General features: G+C 44.5%; 1 protein-coding gene across 2 annotated transcripts in view; it reads right to left on the reverse strand.

Annotated features, from left to right (window-relative positions):
• The window catches only part of SLC12A1 (solute carrier family 12 member 1), a 71,290-nt gene that overhangs the window by 29,292 nt on the left and 17,589 nt on the right, over positions 1–24,409 (reverse strand). For both annotated transcript variants that reach the window (XM_053273214.1, XM_053273213.1), the window contains 8 exons: positions 23,668–23,779; positions 21,912–22,039; positions 18,749–18,833; positions 15,444–15,595; positions 13,924–14,031; positions 11,434–11,557; positions 7,405–7,506; positions 2,687–2,842 (listed from right to left, as the gene is read on the reverse strand). In XM_053273214.1, coding sequence (XP_053129189.1) covers positions 2,687–2,842; positions 7,405–7,506; positions 11,434–11,557; positions 13,924–14,031; positions 15,444–15,595; positions 18,749–18,833; positions 21,912–22,039; positions 23,668–23,779 — 967 coding nt within the window. The remainder of the gene's footprint in view (positions 1–2,686; positions 2,843–7,404; positions 7,507–11,433; positions 11,558–13,923; positions 14,032–15,443; positions 15,596–18,748; positions 18,834–21,911; positions 22,040–23,667; positions 23,780–24,409) is intronic.

The following is a 24,409-nucleotide window of genomic DNA, read 5'->3' on the forward strand; positions in this document are numbered from 1 at the left end:
GAACATGTTGATAGTCGCCTAGGGTGCATGCTGCTGGTGGATGTGATGTCTGACTCCGAGCTGGCCTAAGTCTGGTTCCTGTGCCGGATTTCTCACATTCACCACTCAACTTCAAATGTAGGGCTGAAGTCAGGGGGAAGAATGTTGGGCAAATGTCGGGAATCTGGTGCAGGAATCAGACTTGGGTGAGTTCAGACGTCACACCCACCAGCAGCACGCACTCTGGGCTGCTGACATTTCACCATATTCCAGCTTACAGATCGGCTGGCGGTTGTGTGAACCCACCCAGAGACTCGTGAAAGTTCCATGTCTGCTGCGGTATGAAAAGCAGTCTTGAGTTAAGTCTTCTTTTTAAAATCTAGCACAGGTCTTCATTACGCAGCTACAAGCTAGTTTGTCCTTGGTTCATTTGGATAAGTACGTTAATGAATGTACTACACATGAATGGGAGGGTGTAGCAGAATTTCTTGTAGATTAAAAGAACTGGGAGAGCAGGTGGTTAACAGAAAAACAAAGAGGCAGGTGCTCGGTGAAAAAGGACTGAGCTGACTTCTCATAAAAGCCTCATTAGCAGATATATGTTTGGAGACAGAAAGCAGTGGTTTTTCAGAAAACTGCCTCCCGAGGTCTCCCCAGAGATGTTTGTAACGGGAGAGAGAAAGTGTGCCAGAAACAGCAGCAGCGGCCACCTGACAGGTAGGATTAGATATCTGAGGGAGGAGTAAACAGTATTGCCAAATGTTCTTAGGAAAAATTGCTGCTTTTAAAGAAGTGTCCCACTGAGACGGGATTAAATGCACCCAGAGGAAAGGAGAAGAAAAGAAGGAGGGGGTACGTTAGGGGAGAATTTAAAGCGGTGTCCTTTTATTTTCCTCTGGATATTTCCACGTGGACCTAAATTACACATGACAGCAGCAGATTTATGAGTTTACATTTAGTTCTGCCAGTTATGTAAAAGGAAGAGTCTGTTTCTAATAGCAAAAAGGAGCCATATGTGAGAAATGTAGAACCCTCCCCTCCCCTGCAGTTGTTGCTCAGGAGATCCCGCCCCCACTCAACACTTTTTGTTTATATTTATTCATTATAGTTCGATTTCTATTCTGCCATTCCTAAAATGTGTCCCAAGGCAGCTTACAAAAGCCTCTGGACACTTCCTGGTGCAGAGCACAACAGTGAGGCTATTCTCACGACCAGTGAAAACCGGGCTAGGAGAGCCTAGCCCGATTTTCGCTGGTCATGTAAACCACTGAATTGCCCCTGCCCTTAAACCGGGTTTGCAGAGTGAGCACTCCGTAAACCCAGTTTTTTAAATGGGGTGTTGCCATGGTGCGGCTCCATGCTGCGGCAACTCACGAGTAGACCTCCAACCGGGAGGCTAAAAAGCAGCCTCCCGACTCGGGGATCTCTCCAGCATACCCTGCGTGCTTGCACAGGGCATGCTGGAATTTCCGGGGGCTGCATGGCCCCCAGACTCCCAAGCCCCTGCCAGCTCTGTGACGGTGCTGGCAGTTGTGTGGGAGGGCTTACTGATCGTCTGCAGGGAGATCGGGCTTAGCCTGCTCTCCCCACAAAACCGATTTGGCTCTTCTCACTTGATCGTGAGAAGAGCCTCAGTTTCTTTGAACCCATCTGCTAATTTACAGTTCCTCTCCCTGTCAGCCATTGATCTTAATAGTACTATTTGGGTAATCATACCATTTGGTATGATTAATATTATTATTAATTACATTTGGGAAGAGAGCTAGTCTTGTGGTAGCGGGCATGAATTGTCTCCTTTGCTAAGCAGGGCCTGCCCTGGTTTGTATTTGGATGGGAAGACTACATGTGAGTGTCTATGAGTGGATACAGATGACCATAGTAAAATTCTCCTTTATCACTGGAGCTGGTCAGGATGAGCAAGAGAGCCTGTACACAGGACCAGTCTACCTTAAGATTAGCTGAAGTGCAGTTGTGTGGTCAAATGGTCACCTGTAACCATGTACAGGCCTTTTTAAAAAATGCAATAGATGAGTATTGTAGGAACATAGGAAGTTGCCTTATACGGAGCCAGACCACTGGTCCATTTAGCTCAGACTGGCAGCAGCTTTGCCCAAGAGTTACTGCCAGCTAATAACATAGGAACATAGGAAGCTGCCATATACTGGGTCAGGCTATAGGTCCATCTAGCTCAGTATTGTCTTCACAGACTAGCAGCGGCTTCTCCAAAGTTGCAAGCAGGAGTCTCTCTCAGCCCTATCTTGGAGACACTGCCAGGGAGGGAACTTGGAACCTTCTGCACTTCCCAGAGTGGCTCCATTCCCCGAGGGGGGAATATCTTGCAGTGCTCACACATCAAGTCTCCCTTTCATATGCAACCAGGGCAGACCCTGCTTAGCTAAGGGGACAAGTCATGCTTGCTATCACAAGATGAGCTCTCCTCTCAGACTGGCAGTGGCTTCTCTTGTAGGCAGGAGTCTCTCCCAGCCCTATCTTGGAGACTCCAGGGAGTGAACTTTGGACCTCAGATGCTCTTCCACTGAGCTATGGCCCCATCCCCTAAGGGGAATATCTTACAATGCTCACGCAAGTAGTCTCCCATTCAAATGCAACACCAGGGCGAACCCTGATTAGCAAAGGGGACCACTCATGCTTGTTACCATAAGACCAGCTCTCCTCCCAAAGAGGAGGCCTTTTTGCACAACCTCACCTGGCTTCTTGTATGTCACATATATATAGAGGAAGAGCTCGATGGCGTAAGTGATGAGGGCTGCCCACCAGTTGATGACAAACATGACCCCACAGCACAGCATGGCTCCAAAGAGGGACACCCACATGTTATAATACCTGAAAGCCGGTCTCCAACCTATGGAAGTCAGAAGTGAGTAAAACAATAAGAAAAATGGAGAAGGTCAAGACTGCGCAATCAGATTTTGAGCCTCCATTGCATGAGCACACATCCTTTTAATCATGGTTGCCAATGTGTGAAGTCGCAGGTGTACAAATATGGCTTGTTGCATTGAAAATGCAAAGTGACGCAACCTGATGTAATCTAGCAGGTACAGCCTTGGCTGTGCGCAGACAATAGGTCCCCAGAGACTTGGAGCTGGTATAGTAGATATATCATTGCCCATAGTGAGGGCAATGAACACACTCAAAAACTGTATTCTACCCAGTAGGAGCTGTGTGTGCTCCCAGTTTTCAGTTGTGTGGAAGCAAGGTAGGAGGAAAACCTGGGTGGGAATGATTGTGTGGAAGCAAGGTAGGAGGAAAAGCTACCCAGGTTTCCCTCCTACCTTGCTTCCACAAAATGAGGCTATTCTCACGACCGCTGAAAGTGGGCTAAGGGAGCCCAGCCCATTTTCCAGCAGTCATGTGCTGCAATGGGAGCTGCGTGGCTCCCAACAGCAAACCTCACTAAATTTACCCTCCCCCGCAATGCAGAGCCAGCTGAATGGTGGCGGCCCTTCTAGCGATGTCCCGTGTGCACGATTGTCATGCGTATGGGGTGTGGCTCAGGCTCCGGAAGAGCCCCGAGAGAGCTCCCCCTGCCCACGCCCGGGCTCCAGAGAGCCCCAAGCGAGCGCTCCTCTGTCCTTTTCAGGCAGCGTTTGCTGCCTGAAAGCATCTATTTCCCTTTCCCTCCCTCCAGCAAGGGAGGGAATGGGAAATAGATGCTTTTAGGCAGCAAACGCTGCCTGAAATGACAGGGGAGAACTCGCTCAGGCTCTCTGGAACCAGAAGCCACACCTCTTTTGCGTGTGATGCCACACAAGCCTCAATCACTTCTCCTCCGGTTTTCCTCCTACCTTGCTTCCACACAACCGAAAACGCAGAGCACACACAGAGCTCCCAAACCTGGGTAGAACACAGTTTTTGACTGTGTGAATGACTTCATGCATTTTTAAACCAGCCCCCAGATACATCACCAATGCTGCTGCAACGGATGTTTGTAATTTTGTTCTGATCATTGCAAGGACCTACTGGAGATTGCTCATGATGATGAGTGAGTAGTCCATCCATTTCCTACTCCACTCCACTCTAGAACAGGTTAGGCACTTTTTAAAAGGTTAAATACTTCCCCACCTATCTGAAGAAATGGATGCTGCTTTGCTTATGCACATAAACACTCATCTCCTATTTTGGAGATGCCAGGGAGGGAACTTGGAACCTTCTGCAGATGGGCATGCAGGTGCTCTTCCCAGAGTTCCTCCATCCCCTGAGGGGAATATCTTACAGTGCTCACACATGTAGTCTCCCATTCAAATGCAACCAGGGTGGACCCTGCTTAGCAAAGGGAACAATTCATGCTTGAGCCACCTAATAGCGCAGCGGGGAAATGACTTGATTAGCAAGCCAGAGGTTGCCGGTTCGAATCCCCGCTGGGAAATGACTTGGTTTGCAAGCTAGAGGTTGCCGATTTGAATCCCCACTGGTCTGTTTCCCAGACTATGAGGAACACCTATGTCAGGCAGCAGCGATATAGGAAGATGCTGAAAGGCATCATCTCATACTGCGCAGGAGATGGCAATGGTAAACCCCTCCTGTGTTCTACCAAAGACAACCACAGAGCTCTGTGGGCGCCAGGAGTCGACAACGACTCGACGACACACTTTACCTTTACCACAAGACCTGCTCTTCTCCAATAAGGTAGAGTGGCCTGTGCATGCATGCCTGTTCTCTGCCCCCCTGCTGCTCCTCTTCCTCCCTGCCACCCTCCTTTCCCCATCCCTCCTTTCCAGCCAGCTGTAAGATATTCCCCTTACATGGGAATAGGATGGTTCCATAGTGCAGTGACAGAGCATCTCCTTTGCATGGAAATGGTCCCCGGTTCACTCCCAGGCATCTCCAGGTAGGGTTGTCAGAGACTCCTGCCTGAAATCTTGGAGAGTCACTGTTGGTCAGTGCAGCTGCGGAACCAGCCAAATGGTGACCTGGGTCCGGCCCCACTCGGTGGCTCCCTCCAGATACACCCGTGTGCGTGAAGTCACACGAACGGGGGCATGGCCCCACTCCTGCCCGGGCTCCTCATGGGGCTTTGGCGGTCCTTTTCACTAGCGGCTCGGGTTCTTTGAACCCATTGGCACAATGGTGGCTACACCTCTGGGTCAGTGCAGATAGTACTGAGCTAGATGGACCCAAGGGTCTGACTCTGTATAAGGCCGCTTCAAACCTTACTCAGCAACCCTAACATGGATCATCCTAATATAAGAATGGAACAGATCTTCCTGATAACAATGGAATGGCATGTCCTGCTTTGCAGAATTTGTGTGTGTGTGTGTGGGGGGGGGGGTAATTGAATTGATATGGACAAAATAGCTAAAGGAAAAGAATAACAAGGGAGAAATAGGCATTGCTTTGTCTGGAACTAATCCAGTCCTTAAGTAATCACAATATCCTAACCTATACACACATACAAAGTGCATACAGTAATTGGTACTGAAGTCCCTGCCAGTATGGTTCTGATCTGCAATTGTTCAGCTCTGCAGATAATTAGGGTACGTCTTTTTAAGACCTGCCCTTTGATCAGGCAGCAGCAGGAAAACTGATGGGAACAGAGTTAATATATATATTTATGCCACCACTGTGGTTTCTTCCATGCTGGAAATAAGAGGGCTGCTTCTCCTCAGTTGAAATAAATCTCTCCATGTGGTGCAATGAGCCATTGGCAGCAAAAGGATGTTGCCTCTGCTATGGGTGAAGTAGAGCTGCAAGCTTTAATCTGTGGGGTAATCAAATAATGCTTTACTTGATTGATCAGTAGGGGCCAATTTGAAGTGGTGGGGCTGCGAGTTAAGAGCAGGCGTATTTATTTCTGGAGGCTACTTTTAGTTGCAGTGATTTTGTTTCATTCCCGGAGATAAAAAATGAAAAAGAAAATCTGAAAGAAGGTGGTTTTTCCTTCTAACAAGAGAGGCGGCTTTTCCTTATTAAGTTATCATTATTATATTACTGCACATCTCCTGCAATAACTCAAAAAGGTGCCAATCCTGAAGCTTTCTATTATGCAAATTGTATAAATGTAATTAATTTAAAAGGCAGGTCATTTATCAAATCAGACTGAACGTATTAAGCTGCCTTATATTGAACCAGATCCTTGGTCCATTTTAAGTCAGGATTATCTGCACTTTCTGGGAGGAGCTCTCTGAGGTTTCAGACAAGGGTCTTTCCCTGTCCCACCTGGAGTCACCAGGGATGAAACCTGGGACATTTTCCATGCATAGCATGTACTTTACCACTAAACTAGTACAGTCTCTTTCAGTCTTAGCTAAGCTCTAAGATAATACAGGCTATTTTGTCTTGAGCATTTTATTCAATAGAGACGTGTCAGGAAGAAGCTAAAGCTGTGATTCTTATTTTTAAGCTGTGATTAATTGTATGTTGCCTGGGGCAGCTTTTGGGAAGAAAAGTGTCTAATACATTTTATAAATAAATAATACATAAAATAAAGCTCTGGTATCCTGAGATATCTACCCCATAGATCCAGGTTACTGACACACTGAAGGCATCTACAAATTATTTTATAGGACAATTGCAGTAAGTGGTATGGCCAACAATACATTTTTGTATCGCAATTTTAGTGGCTGACATCCTGACATAATCTAAGGCAAGCCTGCTCAACCTAGCCCCCCCCCCAGCTGTTTTTGAACTACAGCTCCCATAATCCCCAGCTACAGTGGCCAATAGCCAGGGATTATGCGAATTGTAAGCCAACATCTGCAGGAGAGCTGAAGCTGAGCAGTCCTGGTCTAAGGGTACACAATACAGCCACCTAAGCAGGTCTTGGTGTGGTCAGTGCCTGGATGGGAGACCTATGTATGCCACTTTTGGGGATGGGGCCATAGCTCATTGGTAGAGCATTTGCTTTACATGCAGGAGGTCTCAAGTTCAACCCCTGGCATCCCCAAGTAGGGCTGGGAAAACCTTGTAGAAGCTTCTTCCAGTCAGTGTAGATAATACTGAGCTAAGATGGACCTATGGTCTGCCTCTGTATAAGGCAGCTTCTTGTGTACCTAATGCAGCATGGTTGGGCCAAGAAGACATGTTCATGCTGTGAAGAACTTCCCCACTACCAGTGAGCCCCGTGCACACAGTGGAGGAAATCGAATTTCAACAATCTGCTCTGCCTCCAGAAGTGTTCTGTGCCACATGAAAATATGTCCCTGAGGGATGCTTGTTTTCAGGTGACACAGAGCACTTCTGGAGGTGGAGCAGATCACTGAAATCTCCTACATCCACTGCACACTCAATTGCTGCGCAGTTAGGAAAGTTCTCTGCAGCACGGATGCATCTTCCTAGCACGTGCACAATGCATTAGTCAGGATGTCAGCCAGTCTTAACAGTCTGGTACCACTTTCTTCCCTCAGCACAAATGATTTAGAGAAAGAGCTAACTTATATCTGCTCTACTGAGGAAATGAAAAACTACCTGGAGATTTTGCATATGATGCGTGAAAACAGGAGAAATTGATAAGTGCATACGAAGCCAAGAAGAAGTTGGAGATGATGGGAGCAATGGTATTCAGTTCAGCTGCAGGGAAGAATCAAAAAGTTAATTTTAGCTGCACAGGTATGTGATGGGAGTCAGTTCATTATTAGAGGTGGAAACAGTATTTGGATACATCCACCATATGATTTTCTAAAGCTTATTTTCCCCCATTATGTTAAAATGAATAACTTTCATTGTAAATATATAAAATGGCTTGAATCCAAGGATGGCTTTCCACTAGGAAAAAAAGCCTCTTCCTATCATGGGGCTGTTTTCGACCTAATGAGAAAAGTGATGCCCAAATCCAGAGAAGTTGTTCTGGTTCATACATCTGTAGCCTCATTTCTCTTACTGTAATGCAACCCTGACACATTATGGTGCTACATCGCACAAAGTCTTCCAACACCCCTTGGTACAAGAGCTCACAGAACAGAATGAATGTTATCTCCCCTTTCCACTCATGGTTGGATCCAATCCATTGTTCCTGCATGCTTCTTGAGAAGTGTTCAAAAGGGTTATTTGACAACCCTAGGCTAAGGGAGCCTAGCCTGCTTTCTGGAGACCGTGAGAACCACCGGGCTCGCAGGTGAACCTGGTTGCTCTCAAGCGCATAACTCGCTTATGGAGCCCTCCCCTAAGCCCAGGTTAGTGGAGTGAGCGCTCCTCTAACCTGGGCATTACAATCGTGTGTTGCTGCAGTGTGGCTCCACGCCACAGCAACACATAAAAGCAGCCTCCCAGGCTCGGGGGTCTCTCCAGCATGCACCGCGCACTCGGGCGGGGCATCCTGGAACTTCTGGCGGCACACAGCTCCTGATGGCTCCGTGATGGAGCCGACAGTCATGTGGGTGGACAATCCGGCCGCCCAAGGCTGCAGCCTGCTCGTGTGCAGGGAGAGTGGGCTAAGCCCACTCTCCCCACTAACCATCTCAAGGCGGGTCTCACTGATCATGAGACTCACCTCATTAGCTTCGTTCACATGATTATAATTAGGGTAGGACAAGTGTCCTATCCTAGTTCAGGAGCTGGGCACACTCCTGTTTTGAGATTGTGTGTGAGGGCAGAAGCAAGGTAGGAGGAGGGTGGGGGGAGAAGTGATCATCTGGGAGAGAGAAGCTGAGTTGGATGGCACCCTCCTACCTAGCTCTCATACCCAGCACTTTACAAAGGTAGCAGAATCACCATCACACCCAGTTCCTCTCTCCCAAATGATAACTTCTTCTCCCTTCAGTCTTGCTTTTCCACTTGCACACACTCACAAAACGGGAGTGCGCACAGTTCCCAAACTGGGGTACTGTCCTACCCATCCCTAATTATAACCACATGAGTGAGCTTATTGAGTAACCACATCATAATTTAACTTTGCATCTGTGCCGAAGTATTTTGTCTAAAGTTAATTGGACATGCAAGGCATTTCTTAAATGCAAAAGGATTGCCAAGAATTTTTCTTAGGGCTCCTCAGGAGAGAAGTAGGCCTGGTATGCACCAAAACCAAAAAAGTTTCTTTGTAGAGTGACAAAGCACAATGTTTTCAGAATAGGACACCAGATGCAAAGTTTAACATCGCAAGATTCAATAAGCGATGATCAAACAAGGAAGATTGTAGTGAAATCTCTCAGGGATCAGTGCTGTGAGCCTGTTATGAAGGCAGGTAGAATTCACTGTGCTAATCATTTGGAACAGTTGGCCTTTGATTAATCTAACCAAAAACTAGACTATATGTTGCACTGAAATCTCTGGGGAGAATGCCTTGACAGGCAAAACTGCTTGATTTCTTAAGGTTCTGAACAAGGCATATGCATGCTACTTCAGGTAACTGTAGATGCTGAGTGACTTTGACATCAAACAAAATCTTTAAAAGAAAGAAGCTTGCTTGAGCACTCTTGTTCTACTCTGTGGAAGCTGACGGCTTGGTTCCTCTTCCTCTTCAGATCATGGAAATACTGCCTCTCTTGGAAGTTGTGTTCCAGTTGGTCTTATCTACCTAGATCCCCTACTATTCCAACTTTGTTTATTTGAAATTAGATGGAGGCTTTTCTCTCACGGTACATTTCTCTTAAGACTGAACTAGTTCCCCACTTTTCCTAGCTCAACTTTCTCCAAACGCTGGTGCCTTTATTATGATGTTTCTGCCCATCAACCAGTACAAGCCAATTTGGTATTGTGTGAGGCAGGAGGCTTGTTCACATGGGTATTCCTACCCTGAATTGCTACCCTAAATAGAAATTCCTCCATAGAAATTCCTACCCTAAATCAGGAGCTGAGTGCACTCCTGTAGACTAATTGCCTGCAACTTAAAACCAAGGTCAGAGCGGGAGGAAGAGCTTGTGTGGGAAGCAGCAGCTGGGTAGAAGAGGTTCATCCTACCCAGCAGCAGTACACAGCTCCTGATTGAGGCAGGACAAAAACCAACTCAGCCTGCCAATCATTTCTGCAGTATTGATCAGAAGGGAAGGGAGGGAGAAGCAAGACCATCTGGAGAGCAACTTCAGATAAGCCGAGAGCTATCAGTAGCTCCCAAGCCACCTAATGCCCACCCTTGTACTAGATAAAACCCTTTTGGACATGACCTTCATTAAAACAGGTTGCTTTCCTGCAACTTTGGTTCTTCTTGTGGTCCTCTGTCCTTTTCCACCTATGGGCTTTGCGCATGCGCAGAGACCACATTGGGAATCTTCCAAGCATCATTGCTCTCTCTAGGGCTTTGGTGGAAACTTCACTCCCACTCCATATGTGCAGCAGAGTGGGGAGTGTCGGCTAAATTGGTACTGAAGCAGTTTGGATCTTAGGTGATTGTGGTGGCAGCTGGGCTTGGTCCCCTTGCAAGGATTGAGGCTCCGATCCTTTAAACGGCCCGGGTCATGGAAACTGAACCAGACAAAGCCAATGTCTGAGAGGATTGCAAAGCTTGTTCCCACAGAGATGCCCTGAGTCTGGAAGCTCAGTTCCTGTGCACCTGCTTCATGAATTTTAAACAGTGGACACAGGATTCAACCATGTGGGCCTCACCCAGGCAAAATAAACATTTACTGTGGCCGTCTGATGTGGGCAGTTTTGCTCTGCAGCTAACACACTTTTAAAATGTGACCTTGCTAGCCAGATGCTGAGGTCAAATAGAGGTTCTTTCTATCTTGTCTGGGCAGAGAGAGGAAAACAGGGGAGAGATTGTGTGTGTGTAGAAATGAAAACACAAACAAGATAGCAAGAACTAACCGAATAAAGAGAAAATGAATAAACAAGGTAAATAAATAAGAATTAAGTAGAGAGAGAGAGAGGAAATAACCTGAGAAGAAGTGTTGTTTTTTGTAGGAAGCTCAGAAGAAGTCTGATGAAGTCCACCGAATGGCAGACAATGAAAGACTGTGGGAACTCCGGGAGAGGCACATAAGGCGTGAGGGCAGGGTTCCCGCCAAAATGAGAGAGGGCAATGAAGCTTGGAAGATTCCTGATGTGGTCTCTGCACACGTGCAAAGCCCATAGGTGAAAAAGACAGAGACCACATTGAAGAACCATACATTCAGACATATATTCAGAAAATATATGCATGAAGGGTTTGGGGGGTGGGGCTTTAAAAAAATCTTGAGCAAATTCTCTGGTACTTTGCTAAAAGGTGATCAATGGCCATAATATTGTCACTTATTGCATCATCTCCCAAACTGCTGTTAGCCCTCCAAATCTAGCACGTGACTTCAGCAGACTAATCTCAAGCATTTCTCATTTCAAAGAAGAAGCATTTATAATGAACTGCAACAAAAGTGAATCCTCTCCTTTCTATATCTTTCACTGCATTTCAGTATGGTGGTAATTTGTTTAAAATGTTTGTCTTAGCATTTGGAACCCCTTTGTTGAAACATAATACCTTAAAAGTTGGTGTGAGGGGTTTGGGGGTGGTTGTGTGTGTGTGTGTGTGTGTGTGTGAAACTAGAAATAAAAGCAATAGGTGAAAAATGCTAATTGTGATGTACACACCAATTAAAATAAAGGCCATGGCTATGACAAAAGTAAGGACATATCCTCTGATTGGCTCGTTGTTTTTCCCATATCCTTTGGCAAAAAAATGGAGTGCTTTGTAGATGTTGTCCTTGCAAAGAGCCTGTTGAAAGAGCAGAACTTAGTTCAGAGAGGCTGTTTCTACTGTAACAAAAGAACAAGATAGCAAATGAAGGCATTACTATGAGGCTACTCTTACTTTACGTTGTTGGTATGGTTGCTTCTGAGTGATCTCATCCCATATTGCTCTGGTTGCATTTAAAACATGAAGTGAGGGGGTGGATGACGTGGTTACTACACTATCCAGCACCACACTTCTATGGACTGGTTGGAGTAGTAATCATCCCTTCCTCTCACATGGTCCCCCTTTTTCAAGCATGGGATGAGACCATTCAGAAATGGCAAAACAACAGAGTTCTGGAAACATAAAAATTGGCTCTCATTTACATCCCAGAAGGAAGCCGGGTGGTGGTGGTGTTCCTTGCATCAATTACCAGAGTTCCTTATCATAACCCTGAAACTGGCTTGCCTGTTGGATAGATGGGACACCTGTCCAAGGTGCTGAATCAGCAATGGGAGCCCTTTTGCCACCTGCTATGCATAATCGTAGAATCATAGAAGCATACTGCTCCTTGCAATAATAGCTTTATTGATTTAGCCAGCTGTTAGAGTGTTGCAGGTAAGAAGGAAGCACTAGAAGGCAGTTCACACAGTCGTTAATTGGGTAGGACCAGCATCCTACCCAGCTTTAGGAGCTGTGTGTGCTCTGGATTTCCGATAATGTGCTAGCAAAAATCTAGGTAGGAGGAGCAGGGAGTGAATGTCTGTGAGACAGGAGCTGAGTAGGATGGCACCATCCCACCCAGCATTTTTACCCAGCATTTTAATGAGGTAGGAGGAAAAGCTGACCTACCCAGCTCCCATCTCACAGATGATCACTCCCCACTTCTCCTATTTAAGTTTTTGCTAGCACACAGTTGAAAATCAGGAGCGTACAGAGTACAAGCTGGGTACTGGGTTCAGATTCCTTTATTATGGTCATCAGCTGGCTAAATAACACCATAAGGTAATCATCATACATAGACTGGAAAAGGGGATACCTACATCAAGTATCTTTTTACCAATTTTACAAGCGACAAAACAAAATTTAGCCACATTTAAGGAAATCAAATCATCGGACAACAAAAGTTGAAGATAAAACATATATCAGTATGGCCGGGATATTTTACTAAAAGTGGAGAAATAATACTATTGCAGATATCCTTATAAAATGAACAATAAAGTAAAACATGTGCAGTTGTGTCAATAGCTTTGGTACTACAAGGGCATAAGCAAGCTATATCCGTTTCCCCCTTATATTCCCCGTCTAATACCGCTGTAGGAAGAACATTAAATCAGGCAAGAGTCAAAGCTCTTCTGAATGTTGCCATCATTAATTAACGATTGTGTGAAGTGCCTTTTGGAGTTGTGTAGCAACACAACACATTCATAACAACACGACACAGCACCTTCCCAGGACTACTGAAAAACCCATGTGCCCTGAGAGGAAGGCAAGAAAGGAGGCACCAGGCCAGAGATGTGCATAACACCAGCTCCCATAGAGACCAACAATGGCCTGTGAGGATTGTTGGAGCAGTCCCTCCCCTCTCCCAGTCTTCCATGAAGTACTGAAAGATCTGTGTGCCCTGAGAAGACAGAAAGGAAAGAGACTCCCAGTCCAGGGAGTTCTTGTCCTCATTTTCTGAGAAGACCACCAATGGCCTTTGAGACAGCGATGCTTTATGAATCTGAAGTAACTTGTGTGCTTGTTTTTTAAGATTGTAAATACAAAGTGCTAGTTATAACTTATAAAGCCCTAAACGGCTTAGGCCCTGGGTATTTAAGAGAGCATCTTCTTCACTACGAGCCCCACCACCCATTGAGGTCATCTGAGGAGTTCCGTTTCCAGTTACCGCCAACTCGTTTGGTGGCTATATGGAGACAGGCCTTCTCTGTCACTGCCCCGAGATTGTGGAATGCACTCCCTGCTGAGATACGATCCTACCCATCTCTGGCAATTTTTAAAAAACACCTGAAAAAAACCACCTTTTCGCCCAAGCTTTCTCAGCTTTTTAAAATTGTCTGTTTTAATTTTATGGTTGATTTTAAACTGTTGATTTGTTTTTAACTTTTATATGTATTTTAATTGTTTTATGTTAACTGCCCAGAGACAAATGTTTGGGCGGTATATAAGTTTGATTAATAATAAAACACTTTGAGTGCCTTAGTCAAGGCAAGAAGGCAGTATAAAAATGCTATGCAATGCAATCAATCAATCCGTACTCTCTTCTGGGTCATCTCTCTCAGAGGGGAGAATCTGTCATTTTGTTGGTCAAACATAACTCTCTGCTTGTCAACTTATGTATAGTTTAACAAATTACAGGGTTAGATGAAAATATAGGACAAAGAATAATGTGCCTTTGCTTATACCTGGAAAACCTTGGGTGCACTGACAAGCGAAGCGAGCGCTGATGAAAGAGTAGCAGAAAATATTCCTGCAGTGATTAAGGGGCCGAATCCAGAAACCATGCTCATAACCTTTGAGGGGGAAATACAAGACAAGAGTCATGAAGCTTATGTACCGAAGGGCACACGCTGAATTGACAAATCCCTCCTCTTTGCTGCACTGAGAAAGAAGAACCACTGCCATATTATTATGCCTCTCTCTTTTAATATCACTCATTCCAACCTTCTCAACAAGTCTGTATTCCGCACAGCAAATTACTTCTTCTGTCAGGAAAACAGCTTACTTTGTAATGGAGAAGGCGACTCTGTAATTGAGTCATGTACTGTTCCCACCAAAGCCAAAGGCACAATTTTTATTTCTTTTGCAAATAGTGTCATTAAGCTCTTTCAAGAAGCAAGTTAATTACCTTTTTAAAGAAAGGAAACTGATCTTCCAAATTGTACAAAGAGAAGTTCACATGTGTAACAATCTTGGATCTGGTCTTTATTCTATAGAGATCAAATGATGGTGTGTACTATAGTTATGGAAAGTTTCCATCAGCAATTTCTCTGATGTCCCTGAAGCACTTACCTGTACAAAGCACAGACCAGTCCTGGTTCTCTTTGGCATGTTTATCCCATAAAGTGGAGAGCCAAAAAAGTAGTTAAATATAGTGGCTGACATTTTGTATTGCTTCCCATGCTCGATGATAGCACTGCTACTGTGTGCTCTTTAAAAATGCGTTCACACAATTGCACACGAGTGCCTTTGCAGAAATGCTGGAATTGCATGCACACAGTTGCACGATGTACAGCCATTAGAAACCATGGCCAGAGATTGCACAGCTCCATTTGCACAAGGGCAGCGTTTCTGCAAGAGCATTCTTTCACAATTTTCAGCAACTCCCACAGTGCTTACAGTGCCTACAGGAAGCTGTATAGAATGCTCCAATGATTGCCCCTAAGCGCCTCACAGTTTGGTGAGGGCAATTTTTGGCGGGAAAACAGTACAGGGGAGAAAAGTTAACTTCCCTCTGTGTACACTGGATATAGATCACCCACCCATACACCCCTGCCAAGGCTGCTTTCTGTGAAGCAGAAAAAGTTTCTCATCTTAAGCAGGCCTTAATTATGCATTTACCATAATGTGTGGTTTATCCCTGACACTTTCTCCATTAGGCTATGCTCATCAGAGCAAATATACAACTTCACCCAGCCAGCAAAAGATTGACTAGAGTCTCGTTCCTTGACCTTTTGGGAGGCATGAAAATAACTGGCTGGGGGTGTGTTAATTACTATGGCTTATGTACGACAGATTGCCTTTCATATCAGGTCATATATCTAAGCTGGATTGTTACTACAGTTATTAAAATATCAGCTGATACACACACTGCTGCATGCTTGTGTGTGTGTTAGTCTGTGTTATTTATACAGAGGGCATGCTCTGCTCACTTGTACAGCACACATATGATTACACAAATTGCATAATTAGAGCTCTTTTGAACCTGGAAATTATTCATCAGCCCATAACCACATGGCTGGGTTGTACAGCTGGAGAAATCATAGCCTAGGGCACAAGCAGATGATCCGTTGCAATTCATCCCGGCTACAACTGTATCATTGAGATTCCCAGTAGCATCGCGTACGACGCAAGCAGCTGTGAAAACAACAGCATATTATTATTCCTCTTCCTTGTGACAACAGAAAAATATTCTCACCATGCCACATGCATCTTAGCTTGCTTATGTTTCATGCACATTTCTGCCTCTGTCTTCGGGTGGTGGGGGTTCTTTCGGATCCCAGATAATGCTGCTATTCATTACGGTGATGCCATTACTGCTCCAGGCATTGTGCTTGGCCTACAGTACATTTAACAACCTAGAACCTTTATGAAGTCAGCCATTGGCCAATGCTTGATCCACACAGGGCTTATTTAACTTTGAAAGGCGTTTGTAGTGGGGGTTCTTTGAATAGCTTCATCCCGTATCCTCAAGGACTGATTTTCTCTTTATTTCTTAACTTTTGCAATATGAAAAAACATGAGGCCATTCACACAATTGAAAACTGTGTGCTACTCAAGTTTGAGCGCTGTGTGTGCTCCCAATATTTGGTTGTGTGGAAGCAAAGTAGGTTGAAAACCTTGGAGGACATAATTGTGTGGAAGCAAGGTAGGAAGAAAACCTGGGTAGATTTTGCTCCTACCTTGCTCCCACACAATCACTTCTACCCAGGTTTTCCTCTAACCTTGCTTCCACACTACCGAAAATTGGGAGCACACACACTTCCCAAACCTGCTCCGCTAACCTCGTTTAAGGGGAGGGGCACTTAGGGAGGTTTTCTGCCCGGAGCCGTTCCCATTGCTGCACACGACCAGGAGAAACTGGGCTAGGTTCCCTTAGCTCACTTTCTCCTGGTCGTGGAAATAGCCTCAATGTCTGTGCATCAGCACCAGGAGGCTCAACTAGAGTAAGTAAATAAATAAGTAATAAGTTTTTATCGTTATGACCACTGGTCATAACATTACATGCCAAGGTATAACATAAAACAGAACATAAAAGAGAAACAAGAAAGAACTCAGCATACCAGAGAATTACTTCAACAGCCTACTTAAACTAAAACCAATGCTACAATTTTGGACAGAGCATGGCAGCTATGAATTTCCCCCCTGATTTTAAAAGAAAGTAAAGCAAAAGTGGCAACTTGACAACTGACATGTGGAGACACGTCGGCAAGAAGATAAGCCAAACATTCCGCATCCGAACCCTTCAATGTATCTATAATAGGTCCCAGCATTTTTTCAACTAGAGAGGAGCAGGAATGCCATGCTTCAAGCCAGGAGGCTACCCTTTTAGTACAGTAGCGGGGCCAGACCAGCAGTGGCCCGTGTCCAGCTACTGCTGCGGCCCCACTCGCCCCAACCCCTACATCTGACGTCAGATGCAGGGGTTAGCCATGCCCCCGTGTCTGATGTCAGATGCGGGGAGCGTGGTCTGGCTCCCACATGGGGACATGTGGCCCCATTTGGGAGTTAGATTCAGGCCAGCACTGCATTCACAGCGTGGCTAGGAGTGGCTCTTCCCTGCCTTTAAGGCAGAGAAGATCTGCTCCTGGCCATTTAACTCCCAAATGGGGCTGCGCGGCCCTGCTCGGGAGCTAAACCAGCCCCGCCGCGTCTGATGTCAGACGCAGGGGGCGTGTTGGGGCCACGAAGCGTGGCCCCTGAGGGGCGGTGCCCTGGATTCTTTGAACCTGGTCACCCAACGGTGGCTATGCCCCTACTTCAGTAGGTTATTCTCTCAGCAGGGAGGTGGAGCCTAGCAGAGGCTGACTGGGCTTAAGGGCATTTCAGGGCACTGTCTGCCTCTGCCTGCTGTTGATAGTGAGCATGCCCCATGGCTCTGTTCATGGTGCTACCCAGCCTGCTACTTAAACCTTGACTTGCTGCCTGTACTTCACCTTGTTGCCTGAATCTTGCCTTGCTGCCTAAGCCATGCCTTGTGGGCTGAACTCTGCCTGGCTCAACTGCCTTTGTCAATTCCCAGACTCCAAGGAATCTGTAATACAGGATGGGACAAGTCACTGGGTGTGGGTTTGTGCATGGCAGCCTACAAATTTGTCTGTCCCTGGAGTGCAGAGCTGATCTTGCAGTAGCGAGCATGACTTGTACCCTTTGCTAAGCAGGACCCACCTGGGCTTGCCTTTGGATGGGGGTCTACATGTGAGCATGGTCTGCTGTGAGAGATTCCCCCTTAGGGAATGGGGCCATAGCTCAGTGGTAGAACATCTGCTTTTGCTTGCAGAAAGTCTCCAGTTCAATTCCTGGCATCTCAGGTAGATCTGGAAAAGATGCTCGTCTGAAAGTTGGGGGAGACCTGCTGCTAGTCAATGTAGACAGGACGGATTTAGATGGGCCAATGGTCTGACTCGGCATAAGGCAGCTTCTTATGATCCTAGGAGAGCTGGTCTTGGGGTAGCAAGCATGACTTGTCCCCTTAGCTAAGCAGGGTCTGCCCTAGTTGCATATGAATGGGAGGCTAGAAGTGTGAGCACTGTAAGATATTCCCTCAGTGGATGGAGCTGCTCTGGGAAGAGAAGAAGGTTTCAAGTTCCCTGCCTGGCAGCATCTCCAAGATAGGGCTGAGAGAGATTCCGGCCAGCAACCTTGAAGAAGCTGCTGCCAGTCTGTGAAGACAATACTGAGCTAGATAGACCAATGGTCTGACTCAGTATATGGCAGCTTCCTATGTTCCTAGTAGCCATTCATTTTTACCTGGGGGGAAACCATTGCCTGATTCCAAACATAGTGATTAGGCTACGAGCAAAAGAGAAAAAACTGTTTTGTCTGGTCTATCAATTTGCTCACATATGTATATTACTTAATTGCAGCAGGATGGCAAAGAAACCACCTGAAGGGGAATGGGTCCTTTGCAGCTGTACTGCAGTATTTTTCCTATTAATGGCTCTAGTAGTTTTCCATGCGCTAAGCTCTGGAGGAAGCGGTCTGTACAGTCTGAGATCACATGGTTGACTCTGGAATTGTTTGACTCTGGAATTTTTCCTATAAAAGGAATCCCTTTGCTTATTTGTAAATTCGCAGTCAAACTTATTTTACTCAGTGCCAAATGGGGATGGTTTGTTTCCGTCTGTGTTTTTAGTTACGAATATACATCTGTCTCCACTATGTAGCAAATCCACAAGATCAAAAAATAATGAGGATGATAAATGCTGATCTGAGCACAGGGCTTTAAACTCGCTTAACTGTATTCATTATGACAACAGTCTTTATTGCAAACATATGTCTCCAACTCACCTACACAGATTCCTACACCTACATAAGCAACAGTTGTAATCAAAATAGCCAACATTGTTCCTTTGGGTATAGCTCCTTGTGGATCCTGTAATATCCCAAGAACAAAGAGTGTAATGAATTATTTTGCTTAACACAGAGAAATGCATGTGCTTTATCTCAGGGCACAGTTGTTTATCCTCTACATTTTCATACACAGATATGGTACATAATTAATGAGAATCTCATTCAACTTTTTAAGGTCTTATTTCTAGTCCTCATGGCAGTGTGGCCATAATCTTGAAATTGTATAGGCAATCTGATACTTTTACGCAGTGCTACACTCCCCCCACCCCCTGGCTTGGTTCACTGCACAGGATGAATTTCATAGAAATCATAAAATCCATACAAACGCTGTGTGCTTATTGCATCATAGGTAAATGGTAATCCATTGTAGATTACGTAAAGGTAAAGGTAAAGTGTGCCATCGAGTCGATGTCAACTCCTGGCGACCACAGATCCCTGTGGTTTTTCTTTGGTAGAATATAGGAGGGGTTCACCATTGCCATCTCCATGCAGTATGAGATGATGCCTTTCAGCACCTTCCTATATTGCTGCTGCCCAATATAGGAGTTTCCCATAACATACCAGAGGGAATTCGAACTGGCAACCTCTGGCTTGCTATTCAAGTCATTTCCCCACTGCACCATTAGGTGGCTGTGAAACATCCCTAAAAAGCTGCCTTTGCAAAACTCTAAAATGTAGTTGTGTCAAATGACATTTAGAGGTCATTCTCATGACACAAGCTGCTTGGTTAGAAGAAAGTTAACCCAAGCAGTCCATGTCATCTGGGCCACTGGGAGGACTCCTGATCCAGCTGCTCCAGACCCAGGTAGCCTAGATCTGCTACCCAGACAAAAAGTGAGGTAAGCGGAAAACCAAGCCCGTCCTACTAACTTCACTTTTTGGTCGGGTGCAGCACTGTGGCTCATAAAACAGCTGCCAGAGGTGCTGGTGGCCACAGAGTGCTGTAGAAAGCAAGGCCAGGGAGAGGAGCACTGTGGCACTATCTGTGCAGAGCACTGTGGGATATGGGAGGACTTCCTCCTCCCAATCCCATTACAAGAGTCTGCTGCCGTGCTGGTTGTGTGGGTGTGTGAGCAGCAAAGCCCCAAAGAGGCTCCTGTCATCTGGAGGAAGGTGGGTAGGATCCTGTCTCCCCCCGCAGCCCAACCCAACTTGGTTCATGTGAACAACCTTTTAGAATTCCCCATGGAGTTTTGTCCCACCAGTCATCATTACTCACAACCTGACTTTACTACAAAGGTTATATGAATGCTGTATTTATAAATGTGGACTTCGGCTTCTGGAGTCGTGTCAACAGGTGACCATAAATCTACCTCGTTCATAATCTAATGCAAAGGCTTGGAAGTACAACTCCCAAATGAGTCCCATGCAGATAAAAAGAACTATGTTTAGAACACCGTTCTTGGCTAGAATACCTGAGGAGAAGGATGCTGTCCAGGCCCATCCAGCTGCATAGACAGGTCCATGGGACACATTGGTCCAATGGCAGTCAGAGACCAAATGAGCTCTTAAATACCTCTGAGCTCAGCCCACCCCCTGCTTGGCTCCGCCTCCTTGCTTGGAGAAGATCAGTCTTAAAGGGGCGGCCCTCTGGTGTGAAGTCTAGCTCTCCTTTAAGGAGAGGCGCCTTGCCTGTACACAGTCTTCCTGTATACAGTGAAGGCACATGGAAAAATGTAGGGCAGCACCAAAGATGAAACGGAAGAAACAAGAGACTAAAAGGTCTACTGGTGCAGAATATAGTGCAGGAGAGTAGATGCTGGTAATGGAAGAATATTTATTGGAGGGTCTCATGTTCAGTATATTCATGCTAAGGGGTATATTTACCATTCATATGTTTTTTCATGTAGTAGTACTCCGATGAAGAGCCACTGCTTGGAACACATTGGGACCCTTCAATAAATATTATTTTGTTACCAACAGCTACTCTTCCACACTAGAGGCCCATTCACAGGTTATGTTCAACACTCGTACAACAAGTGTACAGTGTATACACGTACAGATCTGTATACAGGTACAGTCATTCGCATGTTATGTTGAATGCAGGTACAGTAGTACAGTTCCTATCTGAACCATGCATTTGAAGGGCCTGTATCCAGGTTCACTTTTAAAATGAACACATGTACAGTCATTCACACAACTACATGTACAGGTGTACCTACATCTATACACTCATACAGCACAATGTCTGAATTAGGTTTGTATTTGCACCAATTGACGTTTTGGTCTCTTTTTTCTGATGAACTATAATCTTGACAAGTGCCGGGGTTTGAACAAGATTGGCATGCAGATAATCTTGTGGGGGCATCACCATGTAGAACCATGTGAATGAAGGACAAAGGGAAAGTGAAAGGCTTGATTATCCTGTTAAGACTAACCACCAGCCCTCTTTAGAGACTTCCCTTCTCCTCACTCTATTGTCAATTTGAGTTCCATACAAGTACAGTTTTTATGAATTAGCAAAGCTGTGGTAATAGGAATTATGTAGCTCATTTCTGTGTGAAATACCCTGATAATGGGCCCATTAATACTTTGCAACTAAAGTTATTGAAGTGGTCTTTTAAATTTCATAGTCTGTTTCAGGACGACAAATTTAGTTAAAGCTGCTCTGTGTAGTTAGTTGCTTCATCAAAATGCCAGTGCAGAACTTAGTTAACGAAACCAATGGGTTAGATCCAACGATACCTTCCTCACGTAGAAGGTAAAGTATGAAAGTTTTACACCATGCGATAGAACATTGCACAACTACATCCAAAGATGTTCTTCAGATTTTTCAAGAACATGTGCAAGCACTTGTGCAAACAGAAATAGAACTACAAAAATACTATAGAAATGTGCAAATTATTTCACAGTACTAGTGACTAGTATTCCCTTCCTTTTTCTGTTATTTGAATCCAACTTCCTATTTCAAATTCAGTTCCTTTTAGCAATCAGGAAACACCTAGCGTATTTTAGGTGCTCTATAATTAGATAAATGTTGATAGTAATAATAATTGTATTGTTTTAAAGAAAACTGCCTTAACTAAAAAGCTTGCTTTTTATTTTGGCAATCTTGTAGTATAATGATACATATGTTTACTGCGATTTGAAATACACACACCTCTAGGTCTCCAGAGATATTGGCCCCAGCAAGAATGCCAGTGGCTGCTGGGAAGAAAATCGCAAACACCGAGAAAAATCCTTCCTCGCCTCTGAAGCCTGGCCCAAAGTTTTCTGCAAAAATTGAAGCTGCAAAAGAAAGGAGAAAAATGGATGAAATTCTGAGGCCATACTACTAAAAAAATTATCTCTGAGGATGGATATTTTCTATCTCACAGAGCTCTCTCCTGCTCTCCATCTTGGAGAGCACCCCTAGAGGAACACGACCAAGAATGTTTAACTGCCCTATTTACACGTTATATTCAACACTCATACAATGTGTGTACAATATACACAGGTACAGACCTGTACACCAGTACAGTTATTCACATATTACACAGGCACAACAATGCATTTCCTATCTGCAATCAAATAGATGATGATGATGATTGATGCATTTGAGGGGCCTGTACCCAGATTAACTTTATAAATGAATGCAGGTATGGTAATTCTCATAAAAAACTGAATGTACAGACATCTATACACTCATACAATACAGTGGCTGAATGTTGCAGTCAGGTAGCATTTAAAATAGCTTGCCAAGTAGATCTTACAGATTGGTGGAGTCATATATTAAAAATAAATATAATAACCCAACAATAAAACAAGGAGGTCTGTTTCAATGGGATTGAAGGGATAAGCAGGGATAAGCATGGAAGAATCCATGGAATAACTGACATATTCCTGGATGTGAAAAGGCTTTTGGAGGGGATGGGAGGGAAGCAAAAATGGTTTTTCCTTTCTCAACTTCCCAAGTGTAGCATCCACAGAGGAAAGCGTTGTGGTATGCAAGGACAAGGCAGTGGAGTGGAATCAGGAATATTAATAGCTTAATGAAATAGATATTATATCTATTCCTGGAATCAGGAATATTAATAGCTTAATGAAATAGATATAATATCTATTTCATTAAGCTATTAATATTCCTGATTCTACTCCACTGCCTTTTTTTTTTCATTCATTCAATCATTCATTCAATTTCTATACCGCCCTTCCAAAAATGGCTCAGGGCAGTTTACACAGAGAAATAATAAATAAATAAGATGGATTCCTGTCCCCAAAGGGCTCACAATCTAAAAAGAAACATAAGATTGACACCAGCAACAGTCACTGGAGGTACTGTGCTGGGGGTGGATAGGGCCAGTTACTCTCCCCCTGCTAAATAAAGAGAATCACCATGTTAAAAGGTGCCTCTTTGCCAAGTTAGCATATTAAGCACACAGAGGCAAATGCAGACTGCTTTTCAGGGCTCTTCCTGCTGGCTGTTTGTTAGCCCTGCCTCTACTCCAGGACTGGAATACAAATAACTGAAGCCCCATGCAAAAGCTGGCCTGGATCAAAGAACAGATTAACCAAAAGCACCATACCAAGCACTGCATTTATGAGGCAAATCTCATGCACAGTTAGATTCTTGTGAGGACAGAGCTCTTATGCTGTCCTTGTAAGCTTGAACTTCGTCAGTCCGTGGCAGTGCAAATAACAAAGCAGCTTACAAAATATTAAAACAAATTTAAAAACAATAAAATCAATATAACACCCCAACAATAAAAAAACAAGGAGGTCTGTTTCAATGGGATTAAAGGGATAAGCAGGATGACAATATGTACCTGCCACATTTGGTTTGCATAAGATTCTGCACCTTATAGTAAGCCATGAACTAGTTACTGTAATCACTTATCTGCTTATCTGTAGGACTGAGGGGAACGACAAACACTTGCCTTGATAATTGAAAAAGCCTCTTGCTCTCTTTTCATGGCTGCTTGGAATGACAGTCCCAATGAAGAAATTTACAATAGCAATAAGAAGGATAATTAAAAGAATAACTTGGGCCTGTAACGGTTTTAAAAAAAAATATTAGTAATTGACTTCATTTGAGCCTTCACAATTTATAATTGTGTTATTTAAAAGTGTTTTAATAATACTGTGGTTTTTTTCAAATGTTGGGCAACATGAAAAATTGGTCACATCTAAATCCCAACGAAGCCAGTAAAACTTCAATTAATTTGTGAGCAACTTGTTTCACTGATTTCAGTAGGAATCACAAGTTTTTTTTTCCAGAATTAGGGCATTAAGATTCTTGGCTGGCTGGTTTGATAACCACAAAGGTTAGCTCATGTGTATTAGATACTGTTAAAACTAAGGCTAGTAACAGGCACTGGATGACATCCAGTCTAACACTGTGCGTGTGCAAGGAACAAAGTTATACGAGTGCAAGAGAGCTGCCCAGCTGCATGAAGTCACAGAGATGTTCACAGTTGTGCTCTTGTGTAAAAGTTCCCTGCAAAACATATGAGAAAATATTTCACAAGAGGAGGCACACTATCTTGTGCAAGCACACAGTTTGCACCACTGTGCTTGCACTGTGTTTGCACCAGTACAACGCTAGCCTGGAAAACAAGCTCCTTACAGTTCCGGCCAGTGCAACATCCTTACACCAGCAGTGTGCAATATGTTTGCACA

The sequence above is a fragment of the Hemicordylus capensis genome, chromosome 10 (assembly GCF_027244095.1).
Source record: "Hemicordylus capensis ecotype Gifberg chromosome 10, rHemCap1.1.pri, whole genome shotgun sequence".
NCBI lineage: Eukaryota > Metazoa > Chordata > Lepidosauria > Squamata > Cordylidae > Hemicordylus > Hemicordylus capensis.